Below are 20114 nucleotides of genomic sequence, written 5' to 3'. Positions count from 1 at the left end.
ATTTTTCTGTTTTGGTAGGGGTTGGGGACCCTTTTGCTATGAATGATTATTCTCACTCATTAAATACTTCTCATACCACAGAGAGATAGAAGAGAGAAGATTTGTACGATAAGATAATTGGTATGGTAGAAAAAGCTAAAAAGAAGAAAATGAGTCATAAAAAGTATTAGGAAAAAAGAGAGTGAAAAACATTACTTTCTCATGGTCTTAAAGCAACACTTTATTATTGGGCTCATAGTAGCACAATACCATTGTGAGTCTTGAAAAAGGAATGAGTAGGGGAGAGTTAAACTTCAATTTGACCCAATAGCCAATTTAATTTATCATCGAGCCCAATAGCAGATAGCTCATTTAACCTATGTCAACTGGGACCAAAACGTGTACCTGGGATGTCCATATATTAGATCATAATGTTTTTAACAACAAAGAAGAAGAAGAACATAATGCTTGCCTTATATCAATATTTATAATTATAAATAAAAAATTAAATTGATCACGTTGGTCCCTAAAACTGAATTGAAATATAAAAAATCAGAGTTATATTAGCCGAATTCCAATTTGATGTTAGAAAAATATTAAATTGATTGAAACTTTTTATCTTTCAAGAATGAAAAATGGTAATTATTATTCCTGAGGGATTAATGTGAAAGACGCAACTCCTTTTAAAGACAGATGATATTTGACTCTAAAATATAAATTCCAAATTTGTTTCAAATCTTATATACAAATATTACAAGATTTAGTAAAATGATATATTAAATATTATATTTTAATAAAATAAATATTTATTAAATTTTTGTTATAAATTTTTAAACACATAATTAAAAAACATTTAAAATAATGAAATTTAATTTGTTTAAACTTCTTTTGCGATTTATCTTATTCCATGAATCAAAATACAGTAAAGTGAGATGAAAGTGGCAGGCTGAGCTAACGACTGGAAAGAAATGTAGCTGATGAAGCTGCCCGCAGTTAAGGGAGAAAAATTATATTAATCGCAATGAGACATTGACAGCTTTTGACCCATCTTAAAAAAAAATTAAACTTAACATTCCATAATTATTTACGTAAGTACTTAACTAAAGCTTTGTTAAGAAAATTATTATTTACAAAATATGATTCTATATATATTTTTATTTTTATTTTTACATTAAATAGAATAAATAAATATAACAATACAGATATCAGAGGTGCCTTGCAGGTTCTACATATAGGAAAAGTAAAGAGGGAAGGCAACGTAGTGATGAAAGCAATGAATATAGCAAATTCTCCTTTGTTTCTTCCACTTTTCTTCTTCTTCTTCACCATATCTCCTTTCCGCGCTTTGGGACAGCAAGCGTAAGTTCCAATCTCTTTGTCGCTATGCATCCATGGTTTTGTATAAAGGGCACATCTTGAATTCCTGATTAGCCTGATTGGTGATCTATAAATTTGGTTTGATTTAGCTTACCTTAAAGTTGGAATCTTTTGTTCGTAATTGGAACTGGGCAGGGATGGGAACACTCCACATGGCAACGGGTTAGGGCGCAGAGTTCTTTTGAGTTTCAAAGAGAAGCCCTCAGGAAGTAACGTTTCCTTTGAATGTGCTCCTTCTGGTCCATGTGTCCCCTGCCTCTACTCCGAGAAGGTTTCCTTTTTTTTCCTCCTTCAAATTGGTGTTTATCTAATGCGAAAGATTGTTGAGTAAATAGGTGTTTGACACTGAGAATGTGATTCTGTTGTGTCGTTTCTGATTGAATTATGCGTTTTGAAGTATAAAGTATTTGACTTTTTGCTGTGTTACTGTTATTGTTGAGAAAGAATGGAACGTTGTAAGTGTAGTCATTTCATTTTGCAATTAGCTAGATCAACAAGCTGTGTTAGCGTGGGATTGAAGGTTGATGAGATATATGAACAACCTTATGAATACAGATCTGACTCTAGTTTATGTTTTATATTAACGAGTTATCAGTGGATTTAAGAAAGCTTTAACATACGAGATTTGAGGCCATTATGTATGTTTGTACAGACTTGTTCATGATGCCTTGCTTTCAAATAAATATTAATGTGATGTCAAATGGCTAGAGAATGAATGTGTTTGTTGGGCGTTGATGAAATGGAATTCAAGTTCTCATAATATTGAACTATTGACTCTCTTGAGTCCATAAGAAGTTTGTGAAGCTTTTGAAAGATTCAAACGTTTTTGTATTTTTAATCTTAGGATTGCACTTATAAATTATAATCTATCAGTTCTGCATTTGCTTGGGTCCTTCTTTCTTTTTGTTGGCTACATCATGATGCCTTTTGCCTAGTTGTTTGTTCATGGGCATCTTTATTTTTATCTGCAAGCTTTTCTTGGGAGGTTGTAGGGTGATGAGAAATACCGCTGCAGTGAGACTGGCTACCGAATTCCATTCAAATGTTTAGAAATTAAAGATTCAACAAAGGACACAAAAAAAACAAATTCTCAAAAAAGTCGGTCTTTTTTGGAAATCTCTGATAGTATTGCAAAATCTCATGAAGTGTCACACATTGCCGGAGAGTTCACTACTTCACAATCACATAGAAATTTACTGGATGATTCATCGTCTTCGGATAATAGTTCAGAGGCTTACATCACTTATAGAAGCTGTATACCCCCAGTCAGTGAAGAGAAATTATCGGTGCTTAATTTTGAGGTAACCTTCAGTTTTTAGCACACTCTTATTCTTATGGTTGATTAGTAGCTTCTGAACTTGGTTGATTGGAAATATTAAATCATATAGTGAGTAATGTATTATTCTGTTGAACATATCCATTTTAGAGGATTAACTTGTTTTGTCAGTGTCTTTCAAGTATTTGGTTCTCAAATTTTCAAGAAACATTGTGTACTTGCAAACCATGTGTGTGACTCAAATTTTCAAGAAACATTGTGTACTTGCAAACCATGTGTGTGACATTAATCAAAGAGCTGAAAAATGCATGAAGCTCCCACCTAATGGGGTTTGGGAAGGGTAGATATACACAGCTTATCCCTGCAAGTAGGGAGGTTGTTTTTAGTATTTGAACCGGTGACCTCTAAGTCACAAGTCTGCAATGTGATGTTGTTCCAAGACTCACCTTCATGTTTGTGACTTTAACCTGTATAATAAATTAATAGATAATCATCATAATCTTGAGTGAGCTACCAGAAAAGCATTCACTTATCAACATCTTTTAATATGAGGGTCTGTTGGTAAATGTTTGAACTAGCAAAGCAAAGTGCTATTATTTGGTTCTTGAGCTACATTCTTCAAATTCTACTGAAAAGTAGTTTCCTATCTATGTGGTAAGTTTTTCCAAGTGCTTATGAACCATGCTCTTGAGTAATTATTGACATTCCTAAAATGTCCAGTTGGGTTCCACTAATTAGGATGAGGCATTACATTAACATCTATTAATAATCATTAGGTTGATATTGGAGCCTCTAAGGATGTTCCATGTGCTGTCAAAGTTTGAAGCTTCATGTCATTACTATTAGGCATTATAACGAGACTGAGTGCTTCACACTGTTCTTGTTCTTTCATCTAGCTTTCTGCTTTATGGGGTTAGTTTGTTGGTTTAGAACTAGTCCTCATTGATTCATCTCAACTAGCATTTGCTACATATTGCTTCATCTAGAGATTTACTCCTAAATCACCTCAGCTACTGGGTATCAGCGTTGTTTTATCCTCCACAAGAATCCAAGGGACTGTAATATCCCTGATTATTAAAATACAACGGAAATTAAGATACTAACTTTACTGGCTCATATCCATGTAGTGTTTAAGATTTTGGTACTGTCTTTTTTGTTAGTTCTTGGATAATCAATGAACTTAGTAGTGTGAATCCACACGTGCTATGTGAGAGTATATGCAACGCTGTTCAAATCTGAAAGCATATGATTGTTTCTGTTTTCAGCTGCCTTGACCATTATATACACACATGTGGAGCATTCATTTGTATAACTGTTACTCTAAAATTTATTTGTTGAACTGTGGAAAACAAGGTTTTATGTTAAAATATTGATGCATATTATGTGCAACACTTTGTACAGGGGCTGGTGATTTTTTTGTTACTAATTAGTGGATCAATCATATACCTGAGAAAAAAGAAGGCTGCTTCCGTGTCCGGTTATGTAAGGGCTCAAACAAACTCTCGATTTTGAAATAGTAGCCTGGAGAATGATGATATTTTATTCCATATTGAATACTTTTTTTTTCCCTCTAATTTTTTGTTCTGATAGTGTATGATATTTTATTGTAATAGGCCAAATATTGGAATTTAGTGGCCTCCAAATATTCTTTGTATTTTTGTAGTGTAGTTTTAACTGGACGCACAGTTGTCATGGTGGTATTCATAAACCGTTGCATTTTGATGCCATGTTGTTGAGTCAACTTTAGCTAATTTATTGGAATGGAGGATTTAATTTATTTATTTTTTGTTTAGATTAGTTTATCAATTCTTAACTTATAAATTTAGATACTTATTCTTGAGCAAGGATATTATAACTTTGTTTTATATTAATATCTCACATATTTATTTTTAAATTTTACTTAAATTTCACATTGTTTAAAAACGTTCATAAGTAAAATCTTAGTGAGAGCTTAATGAAAATGTTTATTCCCTAAAAATTGATCCAAAATAAACATTCATCAAAGTTACTTACCTAACTCGCTTAAATTTTACATATCATTCAATCGAAATACGTTTGCTTGGAATATTTTATATTGTAAATTTGAAAATTTGTTTTAAAATAAGATGAACTCTCTATATATGGTCTTATGTAATTAGTTGTCTTTCTTAATTTGGAACACATCTAATGATCTTATATATTAAAATAAATTAATACTTTTTTTTCTCTCTCTCTATAATTAGTTATTTTATTTAAAGAATTTTTTAGTTTTTAATTATTAATATTCAAATTTCTTCAATCAACATTAAGTATAATAAGATATTTATAAATTATTGTTAAACTTATTATATTAATCAAATTGTTTAAACTAATTTTAATTAAAATTTCAAATATGTATTATTTATATTATTTTTTACTTTTTATCAATAAAATGAATTTCTTTCATATTGCTAAAATTTTTATTTTGATTCACATTTGGTGTATATTATCAAATGAGAATAAATCTTTTTTGTGTATATGACAGGTTATGTTTAAATATTGTGGAGATATCTTCCTGAATATTAGATAAGTCTTTTCTTTGGACTCTTATCAACAGATATCGACACGATTCTTTAAACAAAATTGACAAGGTCCTAAATAACGGTATAATTGCTAGCTGACAAATTTTAGACATTGATTCAATAAAAAAGATATAATGCAGTAATCTTGATGTTTAATCAATTGAAACAAACATAGATTTACTGTCGTCTTCTTTGCTTCAGATTTGCTAGGAGCAGATCTCTCAAGTAGTTTATAATTTTTTTCGTGATCAGTGTTAGAAGCGTTTGTGATTTGGTTTTCACAAAAAATTATTTAAATTGAACATAAAAAAAATATAATTTAGTCTGATTTGATTTGAATGTGATATTAGAATTAAACCAGACTAAATTAATCTTGTACAATTTGATTTTTTTAAATATTTTTATGACTTTCAATTTAATTTTAAATTTAGATTAAAGAAAGGTGATGCAATGGGATTGAAAATCAAAGTTAGTGTTTCAGAAAAAAAAAAAAAAAAAAAAAGGAGAAAAGCACTAATCAGAATTATGAAAATATGAAAGAAGGTAGAGTCTTCATAAAGAAGGAAAAAGGAAAAAAAATACGTGATTGAAACAAATGGGTGAGAGTGTGTATGAGAAGCGTACCATGCATTCACGCAATGTTAAGATAAAGTTAAGTAAATAATTAATTATTATATGGGAATATAATAGATAAAGCAATGTTTTTATATTGCATGCATGGTTCGTTTCTAATAATAAAAACTAAAAGCAAATGTGATAAAATAAAATTCAATTTCTTTTGATTTTCAATTTAATTATTTTTTAAAAAGATTTAGTTCAATTTTAAACATCCCCGACAGCGTAGGGGTTTGCTTGAAAATTGTTTAGAGTACAAGTGAACCCATGTGAGAAATAGAAAAATGTATTTGCCAAAAAAAAAAAGTATTTGCCCCTAAAATAAGGTTAAAAATCAATCAAATTAATTAAACAACCTACCTTATTTTGGTTTGCCGTGATTCCAATGTTTCCTCTTCAGTTAAAAATATGTGTAATTTTTGTACTTCAAGCTATTTTTTTTAGTCAATTAAGTTCTTTGAATAAAAATTAATAAATTTGAACTTCGATTTCTTCTATCTAAAATTCTTAACCTCTACTTATATAATCTTTATAAATTAAATCGATGAAATTATCTTTAACTCAGCTTAAAAATTTATGGATTTTACATAGAAGAAAAAATTCAATTTGAAGGCAAAAAAATAAGTGAACTTCCAAAATTGCACATCCAATTTAAGTAAATTTATAGAAAAACCTTTTAAATAAAAAAAATTAATAAAATATCTTTTATAAGTTAAAAATATTCTTTAGTTTTTGAAGAGTTTTCTTATTAACTTTTCTAAAATTTGAATAAATAAGTTATTTTTAACTTATCTTATTATTATTATTATTATATAATTTACCTAAATTTGATCATAATCGAAATTAAAAGAATAAAAAAATATAATTTAGCCTTTCCATTTTAGTTCTTATAATTTGAACTTAACTAAAATTGAGTCAACCTTGAACTGGGTGAATTCACATTAAACTTAAAGTTCAAACCAAACCAATTCTTATTAAGTTAAATCGAGTTAAACAAGATTAAATTTCACTCAATTCATTTTCAATAAAGAAAGAAGTGGAAACTATATAAGGCAAATAAAATTCAAAGGGACATCAATACCTGACAACTCCAATTACAAGTTACTTAGTACTTACCACTTATAAAATTTGAGCCGCACTGTTATAAGGAATGAATACTGTGAAGAAATTAGAAGTCAATTCTCTAATATCACAGTCGAAGCGCTAAGTGTATAAAAGTTAAGATGAGACTGATAGAGTACGCAAGCAAAGGGTAAGATGAAACTAATTGCAATTGCGCAGTAAAAATTATACAAAAGTAAACACTAGTAATTGTATGGCTGTTCATAAAACATTTTCATCAAATTTTATGCAAACTTGATTTTAGGCCCTTTTGCTCTTTTCAATAAAGAAAGCAAACAAGTCCTTAGGTGTTTATCGATTTGTTTTTTGCTTTAGTTAACTTGTTTTTAGTTCTTATTTTTAGGATTTAGTGAATAAACCATTTTCTTCACAAAATCTTAAAAATAGAAGATATAATAAAAATAACATTTTATAACTAGTAATAAAAACATGTTTATAAAAAAATAATCAGGCAAAACCTTAGCTCCCTATTTCACGAGGCTCGATGCAACAGTCTCCACTCAACCCTCTTAGGGGCTCTACCCATATCTTATTATCTTTCACTTATGTGAAAACCAACACCTGCATTTGTCACCATCAACTGTCTCAAATGAACATGATGGTCAGAACTCAAAAATCTGCTCTCTAACTTGAAATTTAATTTAAAAAAATTACAGCACAAGATATACCATGTTTTTGCCGCTTCCTCCTATCAAAAATATACAACACCAATTGTGTCAATTCTATCGGTTTCTTGTCCGAATAAGACAGCAGCAATAGCAGACAAACTCCAAAAGAAAGAATTATGGTGATGATAGCCCTCCACTTAAAACAGTGAAACTCCTCTTTCCTTAAAGACACATCTACAGTAACAGCAGACAGTAGTAACTACAGATAGATATATGAAGTTACAAAAAATAATCCGGAGTCTTTCGTGTAGTGTCAGGCTCAATTTGCCGGGGAGCTGGATCAAACTGCAGAAAATTCTGATCCATGTTCTCTCCAATTTCCAGTATGGCAGCCATATTCCCACATCGGTAACAGTAATTTGGAGCACTAAATACAGTCACCACATTTTTGTCCTTAAAAAGTGTCATTAAGAGAAACAGTCAACAAATTGAAAGTGATTTTTATCCTTAAAATGAAAGAAATTGATAATTATCGTCGAATCAGAATATCGGGTTAGTTACCTGGCACCAATTGTATCCTTCCATGACAAGCTGGTGAGCTCTAGATATCAGGGAGAGACCATTGGTATTATTGAACTGAGCCGCTATATCCTGTCCAAATGTATATCCAGCGCCACGTGGGGATATTCCCCAACCACAGCGATCATCTGGATCAGACCACAAGAGGTCACACATTGGTCCTTCATGTGGAACCTACATTGCACAAATACAGTTGTCACTTGTTAGGCAAGAAATCTAATTACCCTTGCTAACATGGTTCTAGACAAGACAGATGTAAGAAAAAGAAATTCCATACATGACGAAAAGATGAGACAGGCTAAAAGCCTAAAGCACCTGGCAAGGCTGAAATGAATACTAAATAGTTGACTCAACTAAATACAAAGAGAAAGCAAACATCATTGTAAACCCTAGAAAAATGAAACACTTCTAAAGCAAAACAAGAGTATTACAAACCACAATAAAGCAACTGCAACACCAAGGCAAATATTTAGAGACTTTTCATCCCATATTAAAAATAAATTGTGAATTGACTCGAGCATGCTTTGCATAAAGATGTTATTCATACCAAATGGTTGACAATTTTTAATTGTAAAGCTTGTAATAGCCATTTAATAACACAAACCTCCTGTATGCGATCCAAGGCTCGGATATTATCCAGTGTATCCAAAGATGGTGAGAGACCTCCATGCAAGCAGAAAATCTGTAATGTTCATGGATGTTAGACACCAGCATTAAGTAATCAGAGAAGCATTCTGCAGCATATTTAACTCAAACCTGACTCTCAATGAGGGCAGTAAGAGGTAAATAATCAAACAAGTCGGTAAAGAATTTCCAGACATTGGCATTTCCATATTTTCGCAAGCATTCATCGTAAAAGCCATACCTGAAAGCAGATGAAGAATATAGATGAAATGGTAAGCAAATACATATATTTATAAAATAAAATTCCTCATGATTGATGATTCTTAACTTCAAAGAGAAAGTGATTTTCCCTTTGATATCCATCCCAACTCCACCCCCCACCCTCCCAAAAAAAAAAAAAAAAAAAAAAAAAAACAAATGTAAATGTAATTCATGTCTACTCATTTACAAAGATGTACCTTACTAGCAAGCTATGATGTTTAAGCACCTGTTGACATCCATGTACCAGGTTCATTTGGATTTGAGCATAATTTCATCATCCACTTACCATGCACTTCGCAACTATTTCTATAATGTAGTAAAAATTGGCTACAACACTAGCCTCAGCATCCATATGTACATCTATATACTAATTCTATTACATTAACCCAATACTAAGATAATACAACAGAATAATGGTGAGAAAAACAAGGAATGTCATCACAAAATGAAGCTGCTGTTCGCAGTGTTGTCAAATGGCAGCCATGGCAGCGCAATGCGGAATTTGGTGGCGGAAAGTAACCCCGCCGTTACAGCTTTAGCGTTTTATGGCAGCGCCATGGCAGCTGTTACGTGCATGGCGGTAACGGCAGCCATGGCGGAAATTGTTGAAAAGTAGCATTTTTGCAGGCTTGGGCCGCGAACCCGACTCAGTCCAGAGGTTGACCCGCGCAAGAAAACACTAAGGTGGCTTGTTAATAGTGGTGCTATCACACCGGTGCAGTGGAGAGCAGCCATCGGCTGCCACTACTGCCACGTTGCAGGGCATTTGTCACATCACGGTGGTTGTGGGTGGTTCGCGGCCAGAACAGGGAGAAGTCACAGGTGCTACTGCATGATTTTGGAGAAAGGAAGAAACCATTTTCTGTTTTTCTTAAAACGCACCGTTTTGATTATTTGTAAGGGTAGAAAGGTCATTTACCCTTGATAAAACATATATTTCATCTTCCTCCACACTCTTCCTCTCTGCGCGAAAAGTCAAAACCTCAACATAGCAATTTCTCCCATCCTCACCGACTCACCCACTCCATTTTGCCCAAAAAACCAGCTAGTCCGGAGGGTCACCCACTCCATTTTGCCGTAAAAATCAGTTTTCCAGCGTCTCCTCTGCTTTTCTGTTCACCAGAGAAATCAGCTTTTCTGGCATCTATTCTGCTTTTCTGTTTGAGCTCTATTTTACTATTCATTGATCATTCTTGCTTTTCTGTTCAACATCTATTTTGCTATTCATTCTTTGTGTTGTTGTTCAAGCTCTATTTAGCATTTTTTGTTTAATATAACATCCACGCTGCAGTGTTTTTCTCTTTTACACTGTTAATGTTACTTGGAATGATGATGATGTAATCTTGAAAATTTCTTGATCATTTATATTAAATTTCTGTGTACATAAATATTATATATGTATATTATAATCTTTTTTATATATTTTATTATATCTACTGTAACCTGCCATGGCGGCCGCCATAACTTTATGGCAGATTTTTTGGTTTCCGCCATGAGCTGTCTTCCACCATTGATAACATTGGCTGTTCATAAGTTAACTGCCCTTGACATTTCCATCAAGATAGATGGAGCCCATGGACAAGTTCTATTGCATAAACCAAATGAATATAAGAATCAGGGAAGCACACCTTAAACCTATTCTTAAACTTAAAAGCAGGACATGTGCTAAAACTTTTGCTTAAACAAGACACATCTTTAAATGCATATATTACAATGAGTTTCTCCAAGAAACTTAGAATGAGTAAAAAATGTTCTTACACTTGAGTAATTTGACGGCTCTCATGATTTCCCCTGAGAATTGTAATTCTATCTCTATAACGGACTTTCAAGGCCACCAAAAGTGTAACAGTCTCCACTGAATAGTACCCACGATCTGCATAAATTTAGCTATGAGGAAAAAATACCAGTTCCCAAGATGCAGAGATTCAAAATTTAAGCATCATTAAAAGCAGTACAACAGAAAGAAAAGGATGATAACAGCCAGGGTTGGCACCTATTATATCTGAATTCTGAAATGTGTAACATCCACAAATAATTTTGTTGTTAAACCTCATAATTTCCTCAAAGACACGTCATAGTGATACCCAGTTTGGATACCTCAATACAAACAGAACATTAATTATTCTTCTTTTAATGCTCCAGACAAATTTGTAAAAAACTGGCTACCTACATTTGACTTATGAAGCTTCAGTTTTCACAGACATTTATCCCATAAAACCATCTCATACAACTTTCAATTTCACATTCATTTCTCCGTCTACAGTTTGATGAACATTCTTCCCCTTCTGTTGTCACTCTTCCAACATACAAACCTAAAGTACTACAAAAATCATAATGATGTTTTATAATTTATTCAATATTTAATGCTCAAGTTTCCATCTCAGAATTTCTCCCTTGTGTTGCTCTACCCTATTCCCTACACCATCATTGTAATCAGACTCCCATATCAAACTCTAATAACTGCATTTTCAATTCCAAGCCTGCCCTTAGCAAAATTCTCTCAAGAAGGGCCGCGTAAAAAGCAAGTTTCACCAAACAATTCTCCTTTAAAAAAAATGCTTGGTTTGGCGTAACAAAACCAGAAACTCAAAATGAGTTTTATTTAGATTTTAACAGTAACATAGATGCTAAAGAGTAAAGACACAACATGGAGCCAAGATATAGAAATAACCAGTTTATTTTATGCATAGAATTAGTCAAGCATAAAACAAACTCATGTAATACCCCATGAAAATTAACTAGCATGACATCATGGAAAAACCTTAAAACAGGTGTAAACTAGGTAACAGCATGTCAAATATTGCAGAACAAGTAAACAAATACTGCAGCCAAGCAATCACCCCCCTTGTGGTTAATTTTCAAACCGATATAACCAGCTAACAATCCCATAAAAAAACAGTTTTCAATTCTCAGAAAACACAGGGAAAAGACGCTTCTCAAGGACATCAAATCATGAAAAAAAAAATCGTAACATGATATCAAAGCATAAAAAGGTAAAATAAAAACTAAGTGCAGAAATTCCAATTTCAAATCCAATACCACGCTGTAAAAAACACAATAAAATAAATTCAATTATAACACGCTATTAAGCATTTCGCTCTCGAACGAAACAAAAGGAAACCCTATCTACATCAAATTCAGCTCATGAAACTAAACATAAAAGAAAAAAAAAAACACAATAGAAAGAGAAAGAATAGAAGAAGAGAAAACCGACCCACATAATCGCCCATGAAGAGATAATTAGTATCGGGAGCATTTCCACCTATCCGGAAAAGCTCGATGAGATCATAGAACTGGCCATGAATATCGCCGCAGACGGTGACGGGGCACTTCACCGGCTGAACGTTCCACTCTTCCACCAGAATAGCCCTGGCTTGATCGCACAGCGCCTTCACCTCCGCCTCCGGCAGAGGCTTGCACTCCATCAGATGCTCGATCTGCCGGTCCAGATTCGCGTGAGACGGCATCGTTTTCGCTCAGATCCGAGATCCTTGTTCCTAACAGATCCGTTATCGGTTCAGGATAATCTCACCGGAGAGTCGCCGAAGGCGACCGGAGAAGCGTCGGGCCTAAAGCGCTGAGAGCAAAACGAAACCGTTTCGGAAGGGTTTGTTTCTTTTTTCTTGGCTCTCTTTTCAATCATTTCATTTGGTTCCCCTCTGTGTCTTTTTCTTTTCTTCTCTGTATCTCTCAGTTTTTTTTTTTTTTTTTTTCTGTGTATTTCAAACAGAAAAACTATAGGCAGAGACTTAAAAAAGAAAAATAAAATAAAAACTCTTTTTTTAATGTTATGAATTTTAGAAAATTTTGTTTTTGTTTTTATTTTAAAATTAGTTTAATTTGTGAATGAGAGAAAGAGGGAAATTGCCGCGAAGGTGGGGGAGCCTGCCAGCCATAACCTAACGAAATGAAACTCAAACCAAAATGAAATGACGCTGCAATGAAATTTGTTCAGAAAAATTATTGCCAAACAAATTGAACTTAACTTTAGGTGTAAATAATTTATTGTTTTAACATTTTTTAAAATTGCTATTTTTTAGGAAGTTGCAAAAAAATATTATTCCAAATAAACTAATTAGAAAATAAGCTAACATCTTATCTTTTAAATTTTAATAGGTTCAATTTATATTTAAGTGTTAGCTGACATTATAATGTAATTAAATATCAATCAGACAAATGAATTTTGTTGTAAAAATATTAATTAATTTACTTCAAATCATTCCTACATCCTTGAAGCAATTTTATAATTCAATAGAAGTTCAATGGAACGCCTAAATATACTAATTAAATTTGAGGCACGAAACATTAAATTTACTTTTATGTAGATTTCAATTTTTTACTTATTATTATTTTTTTAAGGTTCAATTATAAAAAAAAATATATTCAATACCACTTATAAGTAAAAGCCGCTGAAGAAGAGTATTACAAAAGTACACACCGAATAAACACAGAGAATTTTGTTTCTAAATATTGAATTAGTTTGTTTTATTTAAGTTTGCATTATAAGTGGTTTCAGGCTAAATTTGGGCTACGCCAGCTTAGGCCAACTCTCATGAAAGTCTTGTATTAAAAAATTGAGATCACTTAAAATATTTGGGTTAAATTTGTCAGATCAATTGGTGAGTTTAAGTTTTAATATGTTTTACTTTCTTAAAAATTTGTTGAATTGGATATGTTGATTTTTAATGTAAATTATTTTTAAAATTAAATATATTATGAATGTTTTAAACTTGATTTGCATGAACCATTTACCTGCATCAGACCGATGGATAACAAGAATTAATTGACAACAATAGATAATAAAAAAAATGAAAAACAAAAATTAAGAGTGCACTTTAGGTATATCAGGGAACAACATATACATTTTTTATCAGTTTATGTTTAGTACATTACAATTGGTTGAGGTATAATATAGTTGTTCTGTTCTATTTATTGTTTGATAGTCAATGTACCACAAATAATTGTGTTATGTTATGTTTGATATGCACAATTATTGCATACAATAACACATTTTTTTACAATAATTTTACCCTATTTAATATTTGATGAGTGTTAGCTAATATTTTGTTTCACTGACATAACGGTGATAGTGGTGCTAATTAATTGAGTTAAACCATTTTATTTCAATAAAATTTATACACTATTAATTAATGTTATTTTTATACATTTTTTGTCAAGATAAATAACATTTTTTTATATTTGTTTATAAAATTATTATTATTATTATTATTATTTCATTAATATGTTTTGTCCATTTAAAGGTTTTAGATAAAATAAATAAAAGATTCACTATTAGGGTAGTATAAAGATTAAAGAAAGACCTAGTAATAAATAATAAATAAAGAGTTAATCAAATTATTATAAAAAAATATTTAGATTTATGTATAAATAGATAAATGAAAAGAGGCCAACTTTGATAAAATAATTCATTAAAAAATGTGACAATTATGATTTATTCAACAATGTAGTAGATAAGTTCAAATTATATTAATTTAAGCGTATTTTGGCAAAGTCATACTTATTAAACTAATTAAGATCAATGCAATGTGATTCAATAAAAACGTAAGAAAATAAGTGTAAGTATTTGACTTGTTGCTATTATCTTTAAGTTTGATGACTAGTCAATCAAAATTGTTAGAAGTTTGATATATCTATAATGGAAAATATAATTTTCAAACCAGAACAGTTCCCAAGTCAAATTTACAACAGAGGCAGCTTAGTCAAATCTTGCTTCAGCAGCAATTGCATTTGCACGTCTCTCTTTCTTGCAGTTTTACTTGGAAGGAGAAATACTGTTCCATTTCTAAAACTATACGCGGTTTTATTTTATATACATGGAATCTTCAATGCTTCATTCATCCAAATTCAAATTCTAATTAATACAATACTCCTTACTAATTTGAACTTTGAATTGTAAGACTTTTAAAGATTAATTCGACAGTTAAGATCCACATATTTTGTAATGTATATCGAATATTTTTTAATCTTACTGGTACAACTATTGTTTTTGTTATCATTATTACAAATATATTAATATTTTTTTATGTTATCACCAATATAAATTGTGAGTGATTATAAAATAGTATAATTTTTTTCTTCAAAACAAATAATATTAAGCAAATAATTATATGAAAAAGAATAAAAAATGTTTTTTATAATTATTATCTTTTTATGTCAATAAAAAATTAAGATTATGTTTAATAATACAAGTTAAAAATTGCAACTTCTGCTTTCTAATTATCAATTTAGTTAAAAGTTGTGGATTTGTAACTAAAAGTACAACTGTGTAATTAATTTATTTTTAAATTATTAATTTTAATATGTTATATCAATAAAGTTTATATGAATTAATTTAAATAATTTATTTTTTAATTTTAAAATGTTATTTATCTATTTATTTATTTCTATCTAACAAAGTATGATATTAATTATTAATAATAAAAAAATAAAAAAAAAGAAAATAGACTACTGTAAAAATAAAAATAGATAAAAATAAAATTAATGTTAATAACTTTTAATTATGTAAATGATAAGTTATCATTTAAAAAAATAAAAAATAAAAAAATAATAAATTTTTTTATAACAAACTTCTTTTTCTTCAAATCTTAGAAATTACGAAAAAGATAATAGTTAAAAAAAATTTAAAAATATTCAAAGATAAAATCATTAAATTTATTCTCAGATATATATGATATACATAAAATTGAGTTGTAAAGATTGTTTTTAAAATTTTAAGTAATAATATTCCAAAGAATAAGTAGCATAACTTATTCCTTAGTTGTGTCGGTGAACAAAATGAATAAAATTAAAAAATTCTATAAAATATAAAAAGATAGTTTAAAATGAGAAAAATAGTAAAATAAATTAAAAGAAAATGACGGGGATGTCTTTGAACAAAGAAAAAGAAAATTTAGCCATCTTTTTATTTTATTTAAAAATTGAGTTTTTTTTTTCTTATTGCTAAAATTGTACGTTTCAAGTGGTTGAAGCACAAATCGAATAGGATTGTATTAATAATTCAATGTTCAAACTAATTTTAAAAATATTGCTTTGTATGTACCATTTTTGCACAGGCACACAGAGACCTCCTCTCATGAGGTTGAGGGTTTGGGAATTGTATATGTGTGTGTCACTTTACAAAAGCAACCAATTTTTCATATTCTTAATTTTTTATATCAAATGAATCTCTCTCTCTCTCTCTCTCTTATCATAAACGAGGAATATATAGGTAAGGTAAAAATTAGAGATATGAAAGAAATATTATTCTTGTAAAATCGAGTTATTGATCTTATTTTTATTTTGGGTCATGACCAATGCAAAGTGGGACATCCAAATTTATAAAGTATGCACCTTTCTTGGGACTATGAGCAATATATGATTTTTTTATAAGTACATATTTTCCTAAATTAACAGAGAAAAATGGTGGGGCACAAATACATGTAGCTGTTAAAAAATGGTGGGGTATTAACACAAGTTTAAAATTATTGATCCTTTTTTCCCTTTTTGGTAAATGCCCCTATTTGAATCTCACTTGCTTTGCACACTTTCTTTGCTTCTCAAACTAATCAAAGCAAACAGGAAGAGAGAAAAGCAGGTCCTAAAAATGCTTGAGTTTTGAGCAATCTTTAATTTTCACTTTCAGACATTGAAGACCATTTGTTTGTTTCCTTCTTTTTTCATATTTTCATTTTATAATCTCATTCTTTTCTTACCACTTCTTATTGCGACAAGATAATAAGAATCTAATACAGTGTAAAATGTTTGAATGGACCAAAGACCAATCAGTTTCACCAACCCCACCAAAGAATCTAGTGAAAAAGACTAACACAAGATGCAAACACCCTTCTTTTACAGGTGCGCCAACACCTTTAAATGGTGGAATTTACTTTTACTTTAGGAACTCATACCTAATCTTTACAAAAAAATAAAAAAAAAAACAGAAATCCCAAACTTAATAGTGAGCAAACCAAAGCCAAGACTTTGTTTTTTTCCTAACATAGAAGACATGTATAGTCCTCCAAAAGCATGCATGGCTGCTGCTGTTGCTACAACATCTTGTACATACATCTTTCTGGCTTTTAAACTTTAAAGTTACGTTAATTGCTTTACATGCAAGCACTGATTTCCATTCCTTAGAAATTTGTGACACCCTCCCTCCCTCATCAACACTAGTTCAAAAACCAAAAACACTCACTAACTTGCAGTTTCTATAGAAACTGATCAAACTTTCGTTTCAGCTTATTTTCTGTGGGACAAGCTTCCTTTCTCTTTTCCCTCTTTAGGCCACAACTCTTCCCATAACAAATTAATTTCCGCAAGTGAGAGATTAGCCCTTGCATGCAAGCTGAAGTCAAGGTCAGGGATATATATATATATATGAAGTCATTCAAAGTTCTCAAAAGTACATCTCTAACATATTGTGTCATCTTCTGCTAGGTTGCTGAAGCTTGTCTAATTCCCTGGTTAATTTCTAAGCTTGGCCAGGAGGTCGACCAGAATTTCCAGCTCTCCTGAAAATAATTATCAAACAATATTTAAAGTAAAAAAATCAATTTCCTAGCAAAATAAATAACATCGGATACAAATACAATTAATTGATTAATTGATAAGCATGAAATATGTTTAAAATAATTTCATAGCAAGTCTTAATTCGTGCATGCTTGTGTCTTGCGGTAAAAGAAATAAAGCAAGATCAAAAGAAAGATAACCAGGGAAAAAGGTTAAAAGTTCTTAGTGCAGAGAACCTAAGACATAAATAACTTTAATTGCTTATGATTAATTAGGAAGTGGAATAAAGTTGCTAGCTATATACTTTATCTTTTTTTATGGCTTTGTCCACTGATTAATGTATTATAAAGAAGTATCCCTGTTAAAAGAACCTAAATCAGCAATTCAATGTAACAGTTAAAAGCGTTAGTAATCAACCCCATGGTTGGCTTTTCATCCTTTTTGGTTAATCTCCATTATAGCAGGAACCTTAAACTTGAAATTGATGAAGCCCTGTTTCCGTAAGAGGCATAGTACTATATTTGAAAATAATCCAATGCAAATTTTATATTAAGAGTTAGGAAAAAATAAATAAATAAACACTAGTCAAGTAATAGGGTTCATCTCATATATATGATAGGAACAGGAGAGCCAAAAACCCTTCAAAAATCAATATCTACATATATTTATGTGGTCCTTACCTTGTACATTCCTTTCTCTGTCACACTTGAACTTCCAACAATATAATATGATCATACACTAACTATATATGTACGTACTATGGCTTAGCCACGTTTAATATTAAAAAGCAATGCATGTCTTGGTGGCAGAAAACTTTATAGAAACATAACATACATATGATTAAGTAATTAACAGTAACATAAATTGAAACTAAAAAGGCACATATATGAATACAAAACAAAATATTAAATTTGTCTATCTATATTTGGGTTGAGATAAACGGAAGCAAGACAAACCTGTTATGAATAGGATCTGGTCCATTTGGAACTCTTCTTTTGCTCATGTAGTTGAAGTCCAATTCAGCACGGTTCACGGGCTTATCTCTACCTAGCACTTGCTCATGCTTGACCCTTTCGTCAGACCATTGTGTAGTTGGTTGTCTTGTTCCTTCACCACTACCTAAGCTTCCCAAAACAAGAAGACATACAAGCCCCACCACTGCTAGTGCTCGAAAGAACCTTGGAAGGAAAAAACTAGTACTAGTACCCATATGCAAGTTTTTTTCTTTATAATTTTTTTTCCAAGTTATATGAATATCTTTGTATATTTTTATGTCATAGGAGGAAGGAGAAGCCTCACCGTGCCATGACATAGATGCAGTGAAGAGAAGAGAAGACAGAAAAACCTATCATTGCATAATGATTGAAGTGAAGTTGGCTAACAAGAAGACAAGGAAAAGAGAGAATAGAGGGAGAGAAGAAGAGGGTAAGCTAAGGCAAGAACTTTTTTTACTACGAAGGATTAAGGGTGTGTGGTTGGTTTTCTTTATAGGATGGAGGGATTATGTTGCACTTTCTCGAACTGAGAGAGAGAGAGAGAGAGGGAGGAGGGGGGGCTTAGCTGGTTTCGAGCGTGACATGGAGGCAACCCTTTGCTTTATACGGAGAAAGGTCCCAATACGACACTATTCTTTTGCTTTGCAATGTGTGTATTTTCATGCAACTACGGTGCCAAACCAAAAGACTCCTTATCTTGTCATTCTTTACGTACAATGGTGTAAAAGGAAAATAATAGGTTGCCTTCCCTGTAGTGTCATTCTCTCAATGCCTCCCCAATCCACAAAGGAAGGGGAAGCAAAGGATAGAATATAATTTTAGTTTTTATATATATAAATAATTTGTAAAGTGCCAACTTGTGTTTGTTAGATTTCTTAAAGTACATGTTTAAAAACAATGACTTCTTTTGGATTCATTTTTAATAAGTATTTATAGAAAATAAAAAACTAGTAATGTGAATTAATTCCTATAATTATACTCTCTTACTTTTTCTAAAACTTAATTATGTTTTGCAAAAACTTTCTTAATTAACTTATATCAAAGATAAAGTATATAAGTTGATTTTAACTTTTGAAAATAATTTTCTTTGTTTTTAAAACTTTAAGGTGCTAAAATAAAACAAGCTGACACTTTCATGAAAAAAATGTATTTAATAAAATTTTCTGCTTTATTAGTGATGAAGTGCTAAGGATAGTAACGAAGATCCTCACATACCATCAGCGACAATCCTTCCTATTTAAATATATTCTATTAAAAGAAAGCATTTCGAATACATAAATTAGAGGGAAAAGAAAAATCCTAGTTACCAAAGCTGCAATTGGAATATTTGGTACTTCTCTCTCTTGGACTGCAGTTTATTAGGCCACATGCCTCTACCAGAACAACTACAATAAAAACAAGTAACATGCGAATGAAAAAGGAGCAATGAGTCTATACTAATTTGACCAATAAAGTAATAAAGCTACAAAAAGTAAATTAAGAATAAAAAAGTACAGGAAACAAAGAAAATAAAATAGATCATACTGTAAACATGTTAGATTGTGTGGGCATTCAATATTCTTGTTCATCATTCATTAGTTTCTAATGACAAAAGAGGACAAGGTTTGCCTTCAAATCAACTCGTGCATTC

General features: G+C 31.0%; 3 protein-coding genes across 4 annotated transcripts; 1 reads left to right on the top strand and 2 right to left on the bottom strand.

Moving 5' to 3' along the window:
- Window positions 1-1197: 1197 nt before the first annotated feature.
- LOC113868979 lies at window positions 1198-4389 on the top strand. The gene is made up of 4 exons (XM_027505027.1): window positions 1198-1338; window positions 1492-1627; window positions 2349-2657; window positions 4034-4389. Exons 1-4 carry the CDS (start codon window positions 1244-1246, stop codon window positions 4142-4144), a joined length of 651 nt encoding a protein of 216 aa, XP_027360828.1. The 5' UTR covers window positions 1198-1243; the 3' UTR covers window positions 4145-4389.
- Window positions 4390-7408: 3019 nt separating this feature from the next.
- On the bottom strand, window positions 7409-12773 carry LOC113870021 (serine/threonine-protein phosphatase PP2A catalytic subunit-like). Of its 2 annotated transcripts, XM_027506615.1 has the most exons (7): window positions 12377-12457; window positions 12196-12256; window positions 10740-10854; window positions 8853-8961; window positions 8701-8778; window positions 8079-8270; window positions 7493-7970 (listed from the first exon to the last, which is right to left on the bottom strand). In XM_027506615.1, exons 1-7 carry the CDS (start codon window positions 12446-12448, stop codon window positions 7797-7799), a joined length of 801 nt encoding a protein of 266 aa, XP_027362416.1. In that variant the 5' UTR covers window positions 12449-12457; the 3' UTR covers window positions 7493-7796. The 2 variants fall into 2 exon arrangements, with proteins under 2 accessions (XP_027362415.1, XP_027362416.1); XM_027506614.1 differs by having other exon boundaries at window positions 7409-7970; window positions 12196-12773.
- A 4088-nt stretch (window positions 12774-16861) lies between these two features.
- LOC113869737 (CLAVATA3/ESR (CLE)-related protein 25) lies at window positions 16862-18909 on the bottom strand. Its single transcript, XM_027506196.1, has 2 exons — window positions 18446-18909; window positions 16862-17491 (listed from the first exon to the last, which is right to left on the bottom strand). The coding sequence occupies exons 1-2, from the start codon at window positions 18799-18801 to the stop codon at window positions 17452-17454; spliced, it is 396 nt and encodes a 131-aa protein (XP_027361997.1). The 5' UTR covers window positions 18802-18909; the 3' UTR covers window positions 16862-17451.
- Window positions 18910-20114: the final 1205 nt, after the last annotated feature.

This window comes from Abrus precatorius, unplaced genomic scaffold (genome assembly GCF_003935025.1).
Source record: "Abrus precatorius isolate BTA unplaced genomic scaffold, Abrus_2018 Scaffold6, whole genome shotgun sequence".
NCBI classification, from domain to species: Eukaryota; Viridiplantae; Streptophyta; class Magnoliopsida; order Fabales; family Fabaceae; genus Abrus; species Abrus precatorius.
Note: the sequence above shows the minus strand (reverse complement) of the source record. Positions and strands in the feature narration are given on the sequence as shown.